Source organism: Grampus griseus (genome assembly GCF_964374135.1).
Source record: "Grampus griseus genome assembly, chromosome: 6".
In the NCBI taxonomy this organism is placed as follows: domain Eukaryota; kingdom Metazoa; phylum Chordata; class Mammalia; order Artiodactyla; family Delphinidae; genus Grampus; species Grampus griseus.
The window spans coordinates 27,468,068-27,485,508 of NC_139000.1; the positions used below are offsets into that span (position 1 = coordinate 27,468,068).

A 17,441-nucleotide genomic window follows, 5' to 3' on the forward strand; every position below is an offset into this window, starting at 1 on the left:
AATCTGAGAAATTATTCACATGAAACGCTTTTACATTTTCCTAATATACTTGAGGGACTTGATACTCACCTACATTATTTTGCCAGTACTGGAAAGAACATGTTGAAGTTTGTGATGTGCTCAAACTCAGCTTCAAATCTGCTAATCGCTTCCGACTAAGGGTTACCTGATGAACAACATTCTTGCTACCACACTCAATTTTGTTCTCACTTGAGGAAATTGAGAAGGAATGTTTCAAGCACTGTTTCTCAAAGTGTGTCCTGTAGGAGAACAGTTCCTCAAGATGCAATGAAAAACAATAAATTTTAAGGACAAATGAATTGACTGAAGGTCAATTAAGCCAAGTTAAACTGGTTTCAGGTGTGGGGATGTAGAGCTTTTAAACAGGCTGATAAGCACTGTGGCTCCACAAATCGGGGGAGTGGGGTGGGTATGGAATGCGCAGGAACTTCCCAAACTTTTCTGACCTCAGATCCCCTTCTTGGAGTACCGTCTTGTAGCCCTGGTGCTACAGGAGCACATACTTGGGGAAACCCTGCTTACAGTATTCTTATATAAATGGGATGGCATGTGGAGCACCACCTACAGAGCAGAGACCCTAGTGAGCAGTAGGTTATGGGGAAATGTTCCTTCCCCCCAGGAGGCTCCCTACCCTGTCTGCTTGTCACTACCACAACAGAAACGTGTGTTTACACTTGGTCTCGGTTTACTTTCTCAGATTAAACTATAAACCTTTAAAAATTATCACCAAAACTAGAATTGCATCTAATTTTAAAATGAAGTATCTTATTAAAATATCATTTCCATATCTTCATAACTGAAATCTACTTCTACCACCAATGTCCATTCCGAAATGTTTTTCTTGATGTAAAAGTAGGGCTAGTTTCAAAATATATTTAATATGCTAGACTTTAAAACTTGATGTTTTCAGAACTGTCTTCCAACACTTGAAGTTTTTAGAATTTATGAAAATACAAAATCACATGCAAAATCAGTTTGAAAACAACTGAGGTTTTAAAGTGCAGTTTGGTTCAAACAAACAAAAAAAAACTCCAGCTTTGCTCCAGTGGTAAAAATCTCTGCCTTTGTAATTTGATCCCCATGTGCATGCAAATCATTTGTGCCACAGTCTTCCAACTTCACCATGGCCATTTTCTTCACCCTTTCCTTTCTTACTGCTCTCCTGAGCCTTACTGATACTATTAAATAACGTTAGTATCAATTACATTAACCCTTTCAGAGGCCATGGGTCTCCAAAGACTAAATATATAAATATATATTCCTTATTAAAACTGCATTCTTGAGAATCTGAGTTATGGGGAAAGGACAGAATTGTGGTCACTTTTAGCAAACTTACTGCCATGATAGACTTGTTCAGACTTAAGTTCTTAGAAGAAAATGCAGAAGGGCCCAGGAGGAAATGCACAGCAGTTAAGGGTCCCAGGAGTCTTCAGTTTATAACCACCGCTTATACAGACCCTGCTGCAAATTCTTACATTCTTACCTCTGGTTTAGGGTGCACTGACTGAAAACCAACACCCACCCCACCCAAACACACATACACTTTAAAGCCAGAGTAAACAGTACACACAGTCTCTGAATTTCAGTGACAGAAACGTGGTATCTAGGCTACATTTAATATACTATTTAAATATAGCTCTCAGTACAGCAGAAGGAAGGGAATGCAGTACAGCAGGAAACGCACATTTTGAACTACCCCAGGTTTTACACTACTTTGGGGGCCTTGGGGCAAGCTGCCCAAGCTTCTGCGCCTCAGATTCTCTTTTTTTTTTTCAACTGAAGTATAGTTGATTTACAATGTTATGTCAGTTTCAGGTGTACAGCAAAGTGATGCAGAACACATATATATATTCTTTTTCAGATCCTTTTCCATTATAGGTTACAAGATATTAAATATAGTTCGCTGTGCTATACAGTAGGTCCTTGTTAATATATCTTATTTATAGTCGTGTGTATATGTTAATACCATACTCCTAATTTATCCCCTCCCCCTTCTCCCTTTGGTAACCATAAATTTATTTTCTATGTCTGTGAGTTTATTTCTGGTTTGTAAATAAGTTCATTTGTATCACTTTTTTTCTAGATTCCACATATAAGTGATATAATGATATTTGTCTTTCTGTCTGATTACTTCACCTAATTTGATAATCTCTAGGTCCATCCATGTTGCAGCAAATAGAGCCTCAGTTTTTTTGTTTTTTGTTTTTTTTTCTTTTTTGGCCACACTGTGGAATCTTAGGGATTCCACAGGGATTGAACCCGGGCTCCAGGCAGTGGAAGCACCGAGTCCTAACCACTGGACTGCCAGGGAATTCCCAAGCCTTAGTTTTTTAATCAGTAAAATGGGGCTAACACTGATACCCATCTCAGAGTTGCAAGAATCAAATGAAATTTATTCTATGAGGGCAGACAACTAGGGAATGAAAGCAGGGAAAACCCAGTGGTCTGCTCTCATATTCCATGCCCTTTCCTTCCCCTGGGAGACCACCCATCCTTACAGCATCTCCTTTATGCATATGACTTAGAACATTTTCTGAAATCCAGTTCTGGATCTTCAACTGCCTATGGGAAATTGCTACATGGAGTATTAATATCATCTCAAACTCAGTTCACACAAAATTAAATTCATCTTCCCCTCCCCATATTCTAGTCTCCATCTCAACTCCCATGTCTGTCAATTATAATACCCTTCTTCCATTATACAGTATTCTAAACCGGTTTTATCCCTCTCCGTTATCCCACATATCCAGATTAAGTCAGGAGAATCTGTCCTATTTCAATTCTATAATGTCTCTTCTGTTTCCCACTTACACTGTTGGTTCAAGTTACTGAACGGTTTCCAGGGTGGCCTGTTTCCCTTTCTCTGGCTTCAGGCATAGGCAAGTCTCCGATTACTCCTTACACAGCTCTGAAAAACCCTCCATGGCTGCCCATTTCTCTCCCCTTGGAATAGTAGTCTTCCCTACATGTTACATTTCTCTTTATTCTGGCAAGGTCTCCTTTCCAAATGGACACGCAGTCAGTTAAAGGCTTCCTTGCCTTTGTTCGAGCTGTTCGTTTCACTGAAATGTCCTCTCTTGTCCCTGCTTTATACTAAAATCTGTCTATCCTCCCACATTTTCTAAACCCATCCTTCAAAGCCAAATCAAGGATGATTTTCAGGAAGCCCACTCTCCAACTAGTCCATCCTTTCTTAACTTCTCCAGTGAACTCCTAACCATCCAATTTAGCCTCTCCTTATTGCTGTTCATTTCACCCTTAACACTCATCTTCCAGACACAGTTTAAAATTTTTGGAAGTCGAGGTCCCTTTTCCAAAACCCAAACACAGGATTTTTTTAGGGGGGTATTAATGGGTAGGAGAACATCTAAGAGCCTTAGTTTACATTAATATCATAATGTCTAAGATATTTTCATGGGGTGTGCAGTTTGCTACAAGCCTGTGAGATAGGTGTTATTATTGTTTCCATTTTACAGCTGGGGAAAATGAGGCACAAAATGTTAAAGAATTTGAAACCCACAGCCAACATCGTCCTCAATGGTGAAAAACTGAAACCATTTCCACTAAGATCAGGAACAAGACAAGGTTGCCCACTCTCACCACTCTTATTCAACATAGTTTCGGAAGTTTTAGCCACGGCAATCAGAGAAGAAAAGGAAATAAAAGGAATCCAAATCGGAAAAGAAGAAGTAAAGCTGTCATTGTTTGCAGATGACATGATACTATACACAGAGAAACCTAAAGATGCTACCAGAAAACTACTAGAGCTAATCAATGAATTTGGTAAAGCAGCAGCATACAAAATTAATGCACAGAAATCTCTGGCATTCCTATACACTAATGATGAAAAACCTGAAAGTGAAATCAAGAAAACACTCCCATTTACCACTGCAACAAAAAGAATAAAATATCTAGGAACAAACCTAAGGAGACAAAAGACCTGTAGGCAGAAAATTATAAGACACTGATGAAAGAAATTAAAGATGATACAAATAGATGGAGAGATATACCATGTTCTTGGATTGGAAGAATCAACATTGTGAAAAATGACTCTACTACCCAAAGCAATCTACAGATTCAATGCAATCTCCATCAAACTACCACTGGCATTTTTCACAGAACTAGAACAAAAAATTTCACAATTTGTATGGAAACACAAAAGACCCTGAATAGCCAAAGCAATCTTGAGAACGAAAAACGGAGCTGGAGGAATCAGGCTCCCTGACTTCAGAGTATACTACAGAGCTACAGTAATCAAGACAGTATGGTACTGGCACAGAAACAGAAATATAGATCAATGGAACAGGATAGAAAGCCCAGAGATAAACCCACGCACATATGGTCACCTTATCTTTGATAAAGGAGGCAGGAATGTACAGTGGAGAAAGGACAGCCTCTTCAATAAGTGGTGCTGGGAAAACTGGACGGCTACATGTAAAAGTATGAGATTAGACCACTCCCTAACACCATACACAAAAATAAGCTCAAAATGGATTAAAGACCTAAATGTAAGGCCAGAAACTATCAAACTCTTAGAGGAAAACATAGGCAGAACACTCTATGACATAAATCACGCAAGATCCTTTTTGACCCACCTCCTAGAGTAATGGAAATAAAGACAAAAATAAACAAATAGGACCTAATGAAACTTCAAAGCTTTTGCACAGCCAAGGAAACCATAAACAAGATGAAAAGACAACCCTCAGAATGGGAGAAAATATTTGCAAATGAAGCAACTGGCAAAGGATTAATCTCCAAAATTTACAAGCAGATCATGCAGCTCAATAACAAAAAAACAAACAACCCAATCCAAAAATGGGCAGAAGACCTAAATAAACATTTCTCCAAAGAAGATATACAGACTGCCAACAAACACATGAAAGAATGCTCAACATCATTAATCATTAGAGTAATGCAAATCAAAACTACAATGAGATATCATCTCACACCAGTCAGAATGGCCATCATCAAAAAATCTAGAAACAATAAATGCTGGAGAGGGTGTGGAGAAAAGGGAACACTCTTGTACTGCTGGTGGGAATGTGAATTGGTACAGCCACTATGGAGAACAGTATGAAGGTTCCTTAAAAAACTAAAAATAGAACTACCATATGACCCAGCAATCCCACTACTGGGCATATATCCTGAGAAAACCATAATTCAAAAAGAGTCATGTACCAAAATGTTCACTGCAGCTCTATTTACAATAGCCAGGAGATGGAAACAACCTAAGTGTCCATCAGCGGATGAATGGATAAAGATGTGGCACATATATACAACGGAATATTACTCAGCCATAAAAAGAAACGAAATTGAGCTATTTGTAATGAGGTGGATGGACCTAGAGTCTGTCATACAGAGTGAAGTAAGTCAAAAAGAGAAAGACAAATACCGTATGCTAACACATATATATGAAATTTAAGAGAAAAATAATGTCATGAAGAACCTAGGGGTAAGACAGGAATAAAGACACAGACCTACTAGAGAAATGTACTTGAGGATATGGGGAGGGGGAAGGGTAAGCTGGGACAAAGCGAGAGAGTGGCATGGACATATATACACTACCAAAGGTAAAATAGATAGCTAGTGGGAAGCAGCCGCATAGCACAGGGAGATCATCTCGGTGCTTTGTGACCACCTAGAGGGGTGGGATAGGGAGGCTGGGAGGGAGGGAGACGCAAGAGGGAAGAGATATGGGAACATATGTATATGTATAACTGATTCACTTTGTTATAAAGCAGAAACTAACACACCATTGTGAAGCAATTATACTCCAATAAAGATGTAAACACACACACACACACACAAAATGCTAGAGAATTTGGCCCAAATAACCCAGCTGGTGACAGAGCCATTCGGTCTGGCTATACAGCCCACACTCCTGCCAGTACAAGATGGTGTTTAATTCTCAGATTCTAATATCCTTTTAGAGGAGCAGTAGGGAAAGGATTTCTTTAAAGGATGGCAGAAGGCTACTTACCCATTAAGGGAGGATCATTTAGTTGGGTATGGTGAAGTGAGACACATATAGCAGACTAAATTCAACTGAATTTTATATTAAGAAAATTTTACATCAGCAATATTATGTTTAAACTATTTTGCTACTACAAATAATGCCACATGTAATGTCATCTAGCATTTAGTATACTTTTGGATTACTAAAGGGTGTCAACTTTTTTATGGCTTTCAATGTATGTCATCAAACAGTGTCCCAAGAGGGTCATACCATTTATTCAGCAAATCAATAAAGTATACTTGAGTTGAAACCACATGAGCAATTAATATTATTCTGTTAACTACCAAAGTTACAGACGAAAGTGGTGTCTATGTACCCTTAATTTGATTTGATTATTAGCAAGACTGAACATATTTACATATTAGTTTACTAATTCTCCTTCTGTAAAGAAGCAATTTTTATACTGTGAGAGCTCTTTACTTCATAGAGGTATTCTAAATAATGATGTGAATCTTCAGTTTTACTATTGCTATACCAAAAAACAAAAACAAAAAAAACCAAAATTAAACAGGAGGAAAAAAGACACTCTCTTTCTCCTCTTCTATGCTAGTATATTCCACTCAGTATTACGGCCCCTTAAGTGCATCAGGTAGGGGTAGAAAGAAAAGGGACAAAAAAGAAAACTTTAGGGGAAAGGAGGGAAAAAGAAAGAAAAAATGAGTACCAATCGGACAGAGATAAACACACAAAGAAGTGAGAAGAGGTAGAAAAGGAAATTGAGAGCTTGAAAGGGAAGAGGTTATAGTAACCCCCAAGGTTCTCTTGGGTCTCCCTGGTTGTGGGAAAACTGATTACCTACTTAACCATTATTCCAACCTTAAATGCTCTTCTTTATCCAGAAGCTATGCTTCCCTCAGAATGGGAAAGAAGCAGTGGGGGTGGGGAAAAGAGAAAGACGGGGATTCAGCAGTGGCTAGAGCAGTAGCACTGGGGAAATAGGAAGATAACTGTGTGACTTTCAACTATGAACTGTGAGGTTTTATAATGGAGCTATAAACAAAATGTTAGGAAACACCATACAAGTGTGATCTTATAGGCAGAAGAAAATGACAAAACTATGTAAGCAGATACCATTGGCTGCCTACTCAGTCACCACTCTCCCCAACACCCCCAAGCCTTAGTGGCGGAGTCCTAATTTCACTCTGGTATTGCTCCACCCTCCACTTGACTCAGAGGGAAATCCTGGTTAGTCTAATCCAATCAGAGTGCCCTTGCCTCCCCCTTGCTAGAGATTGTTTAGGGATGAGTATGCAGCCCTCCCTAACTCCTACTGAAAGAAAAAGCACTGGAGATTGGCAGATCGGCGTGAGTCTGTCAGAGTCACATCCATCTTGGGATCACAAGGGGAGCTAAGTGAGGGAAAAACTAACTTCCTTAAATGACAAAAAGAGACAACTCAGGTCCTTGTTGACATCATCAAGCCACTGAATTAACCAAGCTGGAAGCCACCCTACCACGCAACTTATAAGAGGTAGTAAGTTTTCCTTAATGTATTAGCTATTTAGATTTAAGGTTTTTCATTTCTTAAAGCTGAATCATCCTTAAGTGATTCATAATGAAAAATCTTACTAGATCATTATCATTACCATTATCATAATGCTACCAAAAAAAAAAAAGCAAACTTTAATACCTTCCCTGCTACTTGAACATCTTGAAGTAAACATATATTTTCAATTTTTCCATCTTTTTGCTGTTTTCCTTATTTTACATTATACAAATGTACCCAGAAATCAAACATGTCTGTTCAGCAATCTTCAGCGTATCTCGCAACCTTAAAAATTAGGATAAAAATAGCTTTTAATAGTTTCCTTACTAAATAAATGTCTAAATATTTGATTGCAGGATGTTATAGAGAGCAGCTAAAAAAAAGTAATATTATTAAAAAAAATTCCAGTAGTTTATCAACCAAATGTTTTTTTAAGTAAATCTTACTATACAGCTGATATGAAATCAGAGAGGAGTCCATCAGGGGAAAAAAAACACCCCCTAACTTACACCTCTACAAGTACACATGCTTCACACAGGAGACGTATACCTGCAACAGACAAGCTGCTTAAGACAGCTGCTAAAACTTCTGTTGAGAATCTTCTTCGAAAGTATTTGTCCTTTTATGGAATTCCCTGGCGGTCCAGTGGTTAGGGCTCAGTGCTTTCACTGCCTGGGCCTGGGTTCAATCCCTGGTGGGGGAACTAGGATCCTGCAAGCCGCCAGGCACCGTCAAAAAAAAAAAGTATTTGTCCTTTAAAAAAAATTTTTTTACACTGAAGCCCTTAGCTTCTTATTTTTCTTTTTAATTAATTAATTTATTTTTGGCTGTGTTGGGTCTTCGTTTCTGCACGCGGGCTTTCTCTAGTTGCGGCAAGTGGGGGCTACTCTTCGTTGCGGTGCGTGGGCTTCTCATTGCAGTGGCTTCTCTTTGTTGTGGAGCAGTCTCTAGGTGCACAGGCTTCAGTAGTTGTGGCACGTGGCTCACGGGTTCTAGAGCGCAGGCTCAGTAGTTGTGGTACATGGGCTTAGTTGCTCCGTGGCATGTGGGATCTTCTGGGACCAGGGCTCGAACCTGTGTCCCCTGCATTGGCAGGCAGATTCTTAACCACTGCGCCACCAGGGAAGTCCCTAAAATTTTTTTATATTGAATTTTATTTATTTTTTTTATAAGTAACTACTTTTCGTTTTTTAAAAATTTCTTGCTTTTATTTTTTTGGCTGGGTCGGGTATTAGTTGTGGCACACAGGGTCTTTGTCAGTGTGCGGGCTTCCCTCTAGTTGCGGCGTGCGGGTTCTCTCTCTAGTTGTGGCGCACGGGCTCCAGAGCGCGTAGGCTCTGTAGTTTGCGGCACGTGGGCTCTGTCCTTAAGGCGCTCGAGCTCAGTAGTTGTGGCATGTGGGTTTAGTTGCCCCCCGGCATGTGGGATCTTAGTTCCCTGCAGGGATCGAACCCATGTCCCCTGCATTGGAAGGCGGATTCTTTACCAGTGAACCACCAGAGAAGTCCCTATATTGAATTTTAAAACATCAAAGTCACTACGGTTGGAGTTTATCCACATCCATCCATGAAAGGAAAGAGATTTGAACAAATTCACTAATTTGTTCCAATATTTCACGAGCACCTACCAGGTACCAGGTACCAACTAAGCACAGAGAATAACAGCAATGAACAAAGCAGTCATGGTCCCTCTCCTCATCAACTCAGTCTAGACCAGGGGTTAGTAAACATTTTCCCTAAGAGCCACAGAATAAATGTTTACACTTGCAGGCCATAAGGTCTCTGTCACAACTAACCACTCAACTCTGCCACTGTAGCATAAAAGCAGCTATAGACAATGTATAAATGAATGCATGTGGTTTTATCAATAAAGCTTTATTTGTAGACAATGAAATTCAAATTTATATAATTTTTATGAAATAAATTTCTCATGTAAAATTCTTCTTCTGATTTTTTCCCCCCATTTAAATATATAGATACCATTTTTAGCATTCTTAGCTTGCAAGCCATACAAAAACAGGTAGCTGGCCAGATCTGGCCCATGGGCTGTAGTTTTGCCAACTCCTAGTCTAGACATTAACTGCATATTGCTTTAGGTGTTCGTAGGGAAAATACATAAGGCTGTGAGAACTTAATGAGGAGACATGGCCTGGTTTGAAGGATCAAGGAAGTCTTTTCCAAACAAGTGACTCTGAGGCTGAAACTTAAAGGATGAGTATCAGGCAGCCAAAGGCCAGGGAGAAAAGCAAAGAGCCTTCCCCAAAAGTGAAAAACATGTGCAAAAGCTCTAAAAGAAGAATACAGTCTCCTGAAGAATCTGTGAGGTTGGAGCGAGCACAGAGAGTAAGGAGCAGCATGGTACGAGAAGACAATGATGCTGAAGAGAGATGGAGACCAGCCCATGCAGCACTGTTGGCTAGGGTCAGTGATTCTGGTCTTTGTCCTAAGAGCAATCAGAAACCATTAAAGGGTTTCAAGTAGGTGGGGGACACAATCCCCACACAGCTTTGGATTTTTTTAAAGAGATCACTAAGACTGCGGTGTGGAGAAAAATTAGAAGGAAGCATGAATGAATATGGGGAGATATGGAAGCAAGGTTCTGGCCAGAGATGACAGAAGCTTAAACTAGGGGGCTGGTAGTGGAGTTTAGAAGGCAAAAGAGGCAAGATATGGTGGCCAGGTATGGAATAATGAGAGGCAGGTTTCCTATGTGCCTCGGTTTTCCAGTTTCCACACCAGGATACTGGTATCATTCAGTGAACCAAAGATACTGAAAAAGATGTGTGTGTATGTGCCTACAAATTTTGAGTTCAGTTTTGACACGCTGAGTTTGAGTTGCCTACAAGACATTCTAGTGGAAGTGCTAAGTATAGCTCAGAGGCCAGGAAAAAATTGGTTTCAGTTCAGTAGTTCAGTTTGGGAATTGTCAGCATATGTACTGTAACTGAAACCAGAGAAGGAGATGGAATTATCTAAAGAAAGGGTGTGTAAGAGTGGGTTTTAACCTTGGCAGAACAAGAAAATCACCAGGGGAACTTTAAAAAATACCCCTGGACCAATGACATCAGAACCTCCGAAAGGAGGACCCAGGAATCCGTGTTTTTACAAGTTCTCTAAGTGTTTCCTATGTGGAGCCGAGGTTACAAAGATAAGAAGACTTAAGACATTAAGAATTAATACTAACTATAGAAAGCTCAAGAGATTAAGTGACTAAGTAGGTTTCTAGTCCTAGCTACCTCATAATGTATCTCTCTGACCTTAGACTACTTCTTATCTCTACATTCTAGTTTAGCTCAATAGAAAAGAGAGATAGTAGGCCTAGTTTATCTCTAATAAAGATAAACTAGAGCTCCCCAAATCTGAGCCAAATTATGAAATTGAAATATTTACTTCTTCTTTTTTGGGGGGGGGAGGGTTGGGGAGGAAGGAGACAGTAAAATAGCTACTAACCAATTACCTGTAATAGAATAGAGAATATATTTCTATAAATAAATGTCCTTCAAGCCAATAACATTTCTAAATGATAGGATTAACACATCAGATAGTATTTGGTAGTATTTGTTAAGCCTGGGAACTTTTTAACTGGACTAGTTTTGCTGTACCACATTATGTCGTTCTCCAGCTAGTAACTGCAGCAAGTTCAAAAAGGCATGACTTTAACTTGGACATTCCTTAATTCAAAATGTTATTGAGTGGACCTTTTCTAAAGATAAAATGAACTGCAATTTATGATATGGGAAGCATGTATGTGAACGCAGAAAGAAAAGCACAGGACTCACATTCAAAAGACCTGGGGTAAAGTTTGGATGGATCCCTTAGTAGCTCTGAGACTTCAGCCAAGTCTCAACTAATGTCCAAGTCTCAACTGCCTCCCCTGTAAAACGGAAGTAAAGTCAACTTCAGAGTTACTAGAGAAATTAAAACATGAAAATGGCTGTGAAAAATAGGTATACAAAAAGTCTCACCATTTTTACATTACTTTCCAGCCAATTTTAATATTTTTGACTTACATTATTTGGAGGAATGGATCTTCTAGGCTAATAGCATAGTATTCAGAAGAAGAAGAAAAAAATAAATTGTCTTCATGCTGTGTTTTTTTTATTCCAGTTAGAGCAGGTCTACTTCGCTAGACAGTCTTCAAATTTCATTTTTACCCTCTGACTTCAAAGTTCACAAAGCAGAAGGAGACTACAGTACTAATAAAATTCTGTTAAAGAACAGTTAACATTCTCAAAAGTTAACCAGTATTTGTGAACCACTTGATTGTTTTTCATTACTCCTGAGACAAGATATGAGAGCTAGGAAAACACAGTTAAATACTTAGCTCTCAATTAGAAGACATGGGACGAGACCAGAGACAAGACCAATCTCTCCTAAAGCCAGAGAGATATGAGGGGCAGTTTGTTCAATTAGAAAGATTCCGCTCCATCCCTCTCACAATTTCTAAGGTTAGAACCAAAGGACACAGAACTTCAGAGCACTTGCGAAATCTCCTGGCCTCCAAAGAGCTGCTGTGAGAAATGATGATCTAGCCATTAACGACAAAGACTTTTGGCAATTTGCTAAGTAATCCTTCAAAAGCCTCCTTCATTCAAACTGGTTTGTCAATGGGAAAGAACATTTCATAAATCTGAAGATTTACAACTGAACTTTGAAGTTTAACATTACAAGAATAGAAATTATGTCAGGTTATAACAGAATAAACGAATTATGGAGAGTTGGGAATAAATTTTAAGAATCTTAGGGAGGATTAGTGCTGTAAAAAGAAACTCATGACTATCTCACTTTTATGTTCTCTTCAAAGAGATTTTTAGGCAAAGGCTATCATGTATTGGCTTGTGTTGAGCAATTACTAATATTAGCAAGTAACTTGTAGTGGCCCCAAATAAAAAAGATAAGAGTTCTATAAGAGTTCTATAAATATATCTAAGAGTTCTTAAGATTCTTATAAACACATATCTGATACTGCATAAATAATTTTGCCAATAATTTCCTCCTTCAACAGTAAAATACAAGTAAGTATAGAATGTGATGCTTTTCTTTTATCTAAATCCAAAAACAGGATAATTATTTTGATGGCAAATTATGATAACCAGACACTGACAAGAAAATGAAAATAATACCAGAACAGACTACAAGAGATGAAGCAGTTTGGAAGTCAATAAACTCTTTTATGAGAGTCTACAACATAGCAAGAGACTATGAGGGAAAATAAATTATATGTATTTCAAAAGTGAATTCCTCCTACAAAGAGGAAACACACTATATTTACATTGATAAAACCTGCCAGGGCTTGAAAGCTGCTGATGATAGCACTGAGAAAAGCTAAACTGAACTGCAGATTACCTCAAAGCACATTGTTTTGATGTGCTGTGCAGGTTATCATTAGAGTTTGCAGACAAGCTCTTTTAAGATGTTATAGCCACTGCTTCAACTAAAAAATAAGCACTGAGCAGAGCACCAGGAGAAAAGAAAAAACCTGCTCAATTTTGCAAACTGATGGTACCACTGACAGAATAGGAAGGAATGTGGGAAAAGCAGATGAATTTTAACTTAGTTGAAATTTGAGCTTTGAAGAGGGTGGCGTGGTGGCATTACTCAACCAGCTCATGGAAGTAAAACAGCACATAGTTCGGGGCTGGATTCATATTAAATGTTACTCGCCAGCCAAATGTTCAAATGTTCCAATCTGTGTATCTGTATTCTCTTCATTGACTACTGCTGAGCAACTTATTATGTACAAGGTATAGTGAGACACTGCAATGGATACAAACATGTGGAAAATAAAAACAGTTCCTATACTCAAGAAGTTTACAATTCAGTAGAAGGGATGAAAGAAACATTCTGCCTGAAAATACAATTGAGGCCTCTAAGAGAGGTTCAAAGTGATGTGGAGGTTCACATTTAGAGAAGATGTGCAGTTGCATCCCTGTTTTGTTTCAACACAACTCATACAGATACTATATTATCCTAACTGGTGATGCTACTGAAAGGAGCATTAAAATGCAGCAGATTGGTAACATTTCACAAATTAAGAATGATGCCAAAATCTCAAATAAGGAAAAAGAAAATGATGACCAGCTCTTTGGCACAAAACCTCAATGCTCCACTTACACTACAAGTCCCTAAAGCTGCTGGTGATTGGTTATAGGAATCCACAGAAAAAAAAATGCACCCTTCGGAGTGCATGACATGCATCTTGTCTGTAGAGCACAGCATGAAGGAAACAGTGGCTGCAAGAGGAGGAAGAAGAAAGGAAAATATATGGGACAGCATTCTGAAAAGTAAGATGTGGAGCTAGTCAAATGCAAGACCTGTTAAGCAGAGTTTTGGTCCAGCATCCATCCCTTCCAAATTTAATTGATTAAACACTGAACAAGCCATCCATAAACTATCCAATACCGTCTTAAAGGCATTCCATCTCCAAGAGGATGCAAAATAACCCAATTCTTAAAAGAAAGGCGACAGGAAAGATATCTTTTTGGTGAAAATAATATTTAAGTAAATATTAGACGAATAGCACCCAAGTAGATTCCTCCCTCTCCCCCAAAATCTCTGACCAGTTGAAAGGTACTGTGTGATTCCACACCTTTATCTGTTAATATGAAAACTGTGGTCTATCGACCTCTCCTTCCTAACACCACTACATATAGTTTTTCTCTGTTATTCTAACTGAACAGGAAGGTTTAACTAACTAAACCAGTCAGCCTGACTATGATCCTAATAGGAAAAGAAAAAAAAAATCAAAAAAAGAGTAAGCAAACACCCAAAAAAGAAGTAGACAAATAGGATGGATACTTAATAAAACATAAATGTCCTCCATTCATCTGCAATTCTAGTCATTTTCTAACAGATCTCAGATTTTCAGAACAAGTATGCAGGTTATTTAAAACTGAGTTATATATAGTCATTTAGAAGCAGCAAAACACTTCTGGCATTATCACAGATGCTAGATCTCTGAAGGAATTTTTTTTTCCAAACTAGCATTTTTCTTCACCAAGAACGGACCAGCCTTTATTTCTAAAAACAAGAGCCCTTGTATCCCCCCAAAACAAACAAATCAAAGACCACAGTTACATTCTACACTAATGAAACTGTGAGATTACATCCCAGGCGTTGTCAGAGCCTATTTTTCATACACCACCACCAGACAGTTTGATGCAGTATTCCTGATTGCTTTTTATCGTATTTGTAAATACACTCACTAATCCACTAAATTAGGTAATTTACAAACAGGTCCTCTTAGTTATTAGCGGCCAGCAGTCAAGTCCTATTACGTTTGATCCTTATACAGTTGTCTAAACATTTCTATCCAGGTTAAGGGCTCGGATCGGCAAAAGAGAGGGAGGTTAGCGAAATCTGGATGGGGGCAGGGTAGAAGCTGGGAGAAATCTCTGCATCTCAGCCCTCAGCGACAACACTCAGCCAGTGCACACAGAAAAACTAAATTCGGCACCTCTTCCTCCTGTTACACTGGCAACAAAGAGGGAGTCTCCGTAACGATCCCGTCACCCACCAGGTGCCCAATCTCCTTCTCAGCCCAATCCCCGCGCTCCCGCAGGGGCCTCGGGGTGCGAAGAGGCCGCGGTGCCCGGGGTCAAGGCACAAAGGGGGGATGGGATGGGGTGGGAAGCGAGCGGCTAGAATCGGGGAAGCGGGTCGTAGAAGGGCTCCGGGATCCGCTTAAACACTTGAACCCGGACGGGGGGCGGCGGGCAAGAGAAAAGGGACAGAATATCTAAGAGCAGAAACAGTAATAAGGTGGGAGAGGGGTGAACAGCCCATACTGGGGGTACTCCCCCAGGGAGCACAGAAAATAGTCTGTGGATGGGGAGGGGGAAGACTCCAAGGAGGTAGGAAGAGAGGAACCAGGCCCGGAAGACGAGGGAAGGGGGTGCCACCAGGGGCAGAGAGCAGACGCCCTTATTGCCTCTACCTGCGGGCTGGCGGGACGGGCCGCTCAGGTGTTACTGGGAGGAGGCGGCCAAGTCGGCAAGGGGCTGGGCAGAGCTAGCGGCGCCCTGGGGGCCGCGCGGAGGTGCCTGCGAATCGGCAGCCCTGGGAGCCAGCGCGGGGGCATCTTCGGGACAGGGGGAGGCGGGAGAGGGAGGCGGGAGTGGGGGTCTCTGGAGTGCACGGTGGGTTGAGGGGACGCTCGCAGGTAGTGGGAGGCTGCGGGCGCCCGCGGCACGCGCGGGGAGGCATCCGGGCGGGCGGCCGGGAGGCGGGAGCCCCTCACCTGCGCGGCTGAGGAGGCGGAGTTGCAGCAGCCCATGGCGGGGCCGGAGGAGCCCGGAGGCGGCGCCGGGCGCGCAGCTACGCCCCGGAGCCCCTCGGCATGCGAGCCGGCGGGCGCCCGGGGAGGGCGCGGCCTGGCTCGGCGGCGGCGGCGGCGGCGGCTCGGGCGGCGGCGGGTACTCAGGAGGCGGCGCGGCTCGGGGCGGGCGCCGACCACATCCCCCGGCGGCGGCGGTAGTGGCTGCGCGGCTCCCGCTCCGCTCCTGCTGCTGCAGCTGCTCCCCAGCGGAAAGGGGCGGGCGGCGGCGGCGGCGCCTCCCCCTGTCCCCCGCCTCCGGCCTCCCGCGCCCAGTCCCTCTCCGGCTCCCTCTCCCCGGCCGCCGCCTTCTCAGCGCCGCGCGCTTCTCCCATCAGACTCCCCGCCCCCAGTGCAGCGCCGCGCGGGCGGCCGGGCGAATGCGGCCAAAACGAGGCCGGGCCCTTCGGCGCGCGTCGGAACCTGCGCGGTGCCGAGCCAATTTAGCGGTGGCACCGAGGCAGAGCGCTACCTCGGTGCGAGAGGGCGCCTGAGGCTGGGGTGCCGGAGGGCTGGACAGGCTCGCAGCCGAAATGGGGTCGGGTTGCTTCCGGACCTGAGAGGCACGGGCGAGGCTTGCGGAGCTGCTAGCCATCCCCAGTAGGCGCGCAACCCGAGGATCCCGCTGGTTTCTTACCTCTCAGGTGGCTGATTTTATCCAGGGGAAAGCGTACGCAATAAACCCCTGCAGAAGCAGTAGGTGATTGAAGACAAGGAGAAACAAGCAACTGTTGCCACTCGCCCCATTTTGCTGATGTGGAAACTGAGCCTTGAAGGGCACCAAGAGCTTAATGGAATGCACCCAAGGTCGAAATTGTTATAAAGGGCCGAAAATAGGGAAAAGGCAAAACAATTCTACAGTTCTGTCAATTCAGAGCCATACTGGATCTAAACGAAACTTTTTATACAGAATAGTCCACAAAAAACAATAAGCGAGTATTAATTTATCATGTTAAAACATATGTATACTGAGGGCACACTAAGTTCCAGTAATTTACAGGCACTGGGAACAAAGAGGTGAACGAAAGAACCAAAGTTTCTGCTCTCTTACAAGTCCCTGTTGTTACATGAATACGGTATGCAGTATCAACAAGTTACAGTAGGTGCGGTCACCACCTTCAAGAAGTCTACAACCCAAGTCCTTGAGAAATCGTGTGAGATGAGAACAGTTAAAATGTGGCAGGAATAAAACTGAAGATCCTGCTTAATATTAAGAGAACCACTTATGAGGCACCTTTTTATGTTTCCTTTCATCCTGTCAAAGAATGTCTTAAAGACAGAATCAGTTAGAAAAGAAGAAAAAACGAAAGAGTATTTGCAAAGGAGACTCTAGAAGGCCTGACTTGCCAAATGAAAGACAGCAAGTTTTAAAGACTATTCAGAGACAAAGAGGGAAAAAATAGCACAGAAGTAAATTAACTTCACATGCCTTGAAAGGGAATCTAAGCAAAGGAAATTCAAGATGGGAACCTAGGGACAGCCAAAGAAAAGGCCAAAGAAGAATTCCCAGTTGGTGTGTTTCAATACCATTTCCTATGTCTGTGACCAGGGATGCATCACTTCTGCCTCTTTCTCCTGGTCTGTGAAAAACAGGTAATAAGGATG

At 41.6% G+C, this 17,441-nt stretch overlaps 1 protein-coding gene across 4 annotated transcripts in view; it reads right to left on the bottom strand.

Annotated features, from left to right (window-relative positions):
* The window catches only part of SLC44A1 (solute carrier family 44 member 1), a gene marked incomplete at both ends in the record, with an annotated part of 214,177 nt that extends 198,380 nt beyond the window's left edge, over nucleotides 1-15,797 (bottom strand). For all 4 annotated transcript variants that reach the window (XM_082657024.1, XM_082657025.1, XM_082657023.1 and 1 more), the window contains one exon: nucleotides 15,762-15,797. In XM_082657024.1, coding sequence (XP_082513150.1) covers nucleotides 15,762-15,797 — 36 coding nt within the window. The remainder of the gene's footprint in view (nucleotides 1-15,761) is intronic.
* Nucleotides 15,798-17,441: the final 1,644 nt, after the last annotated feature.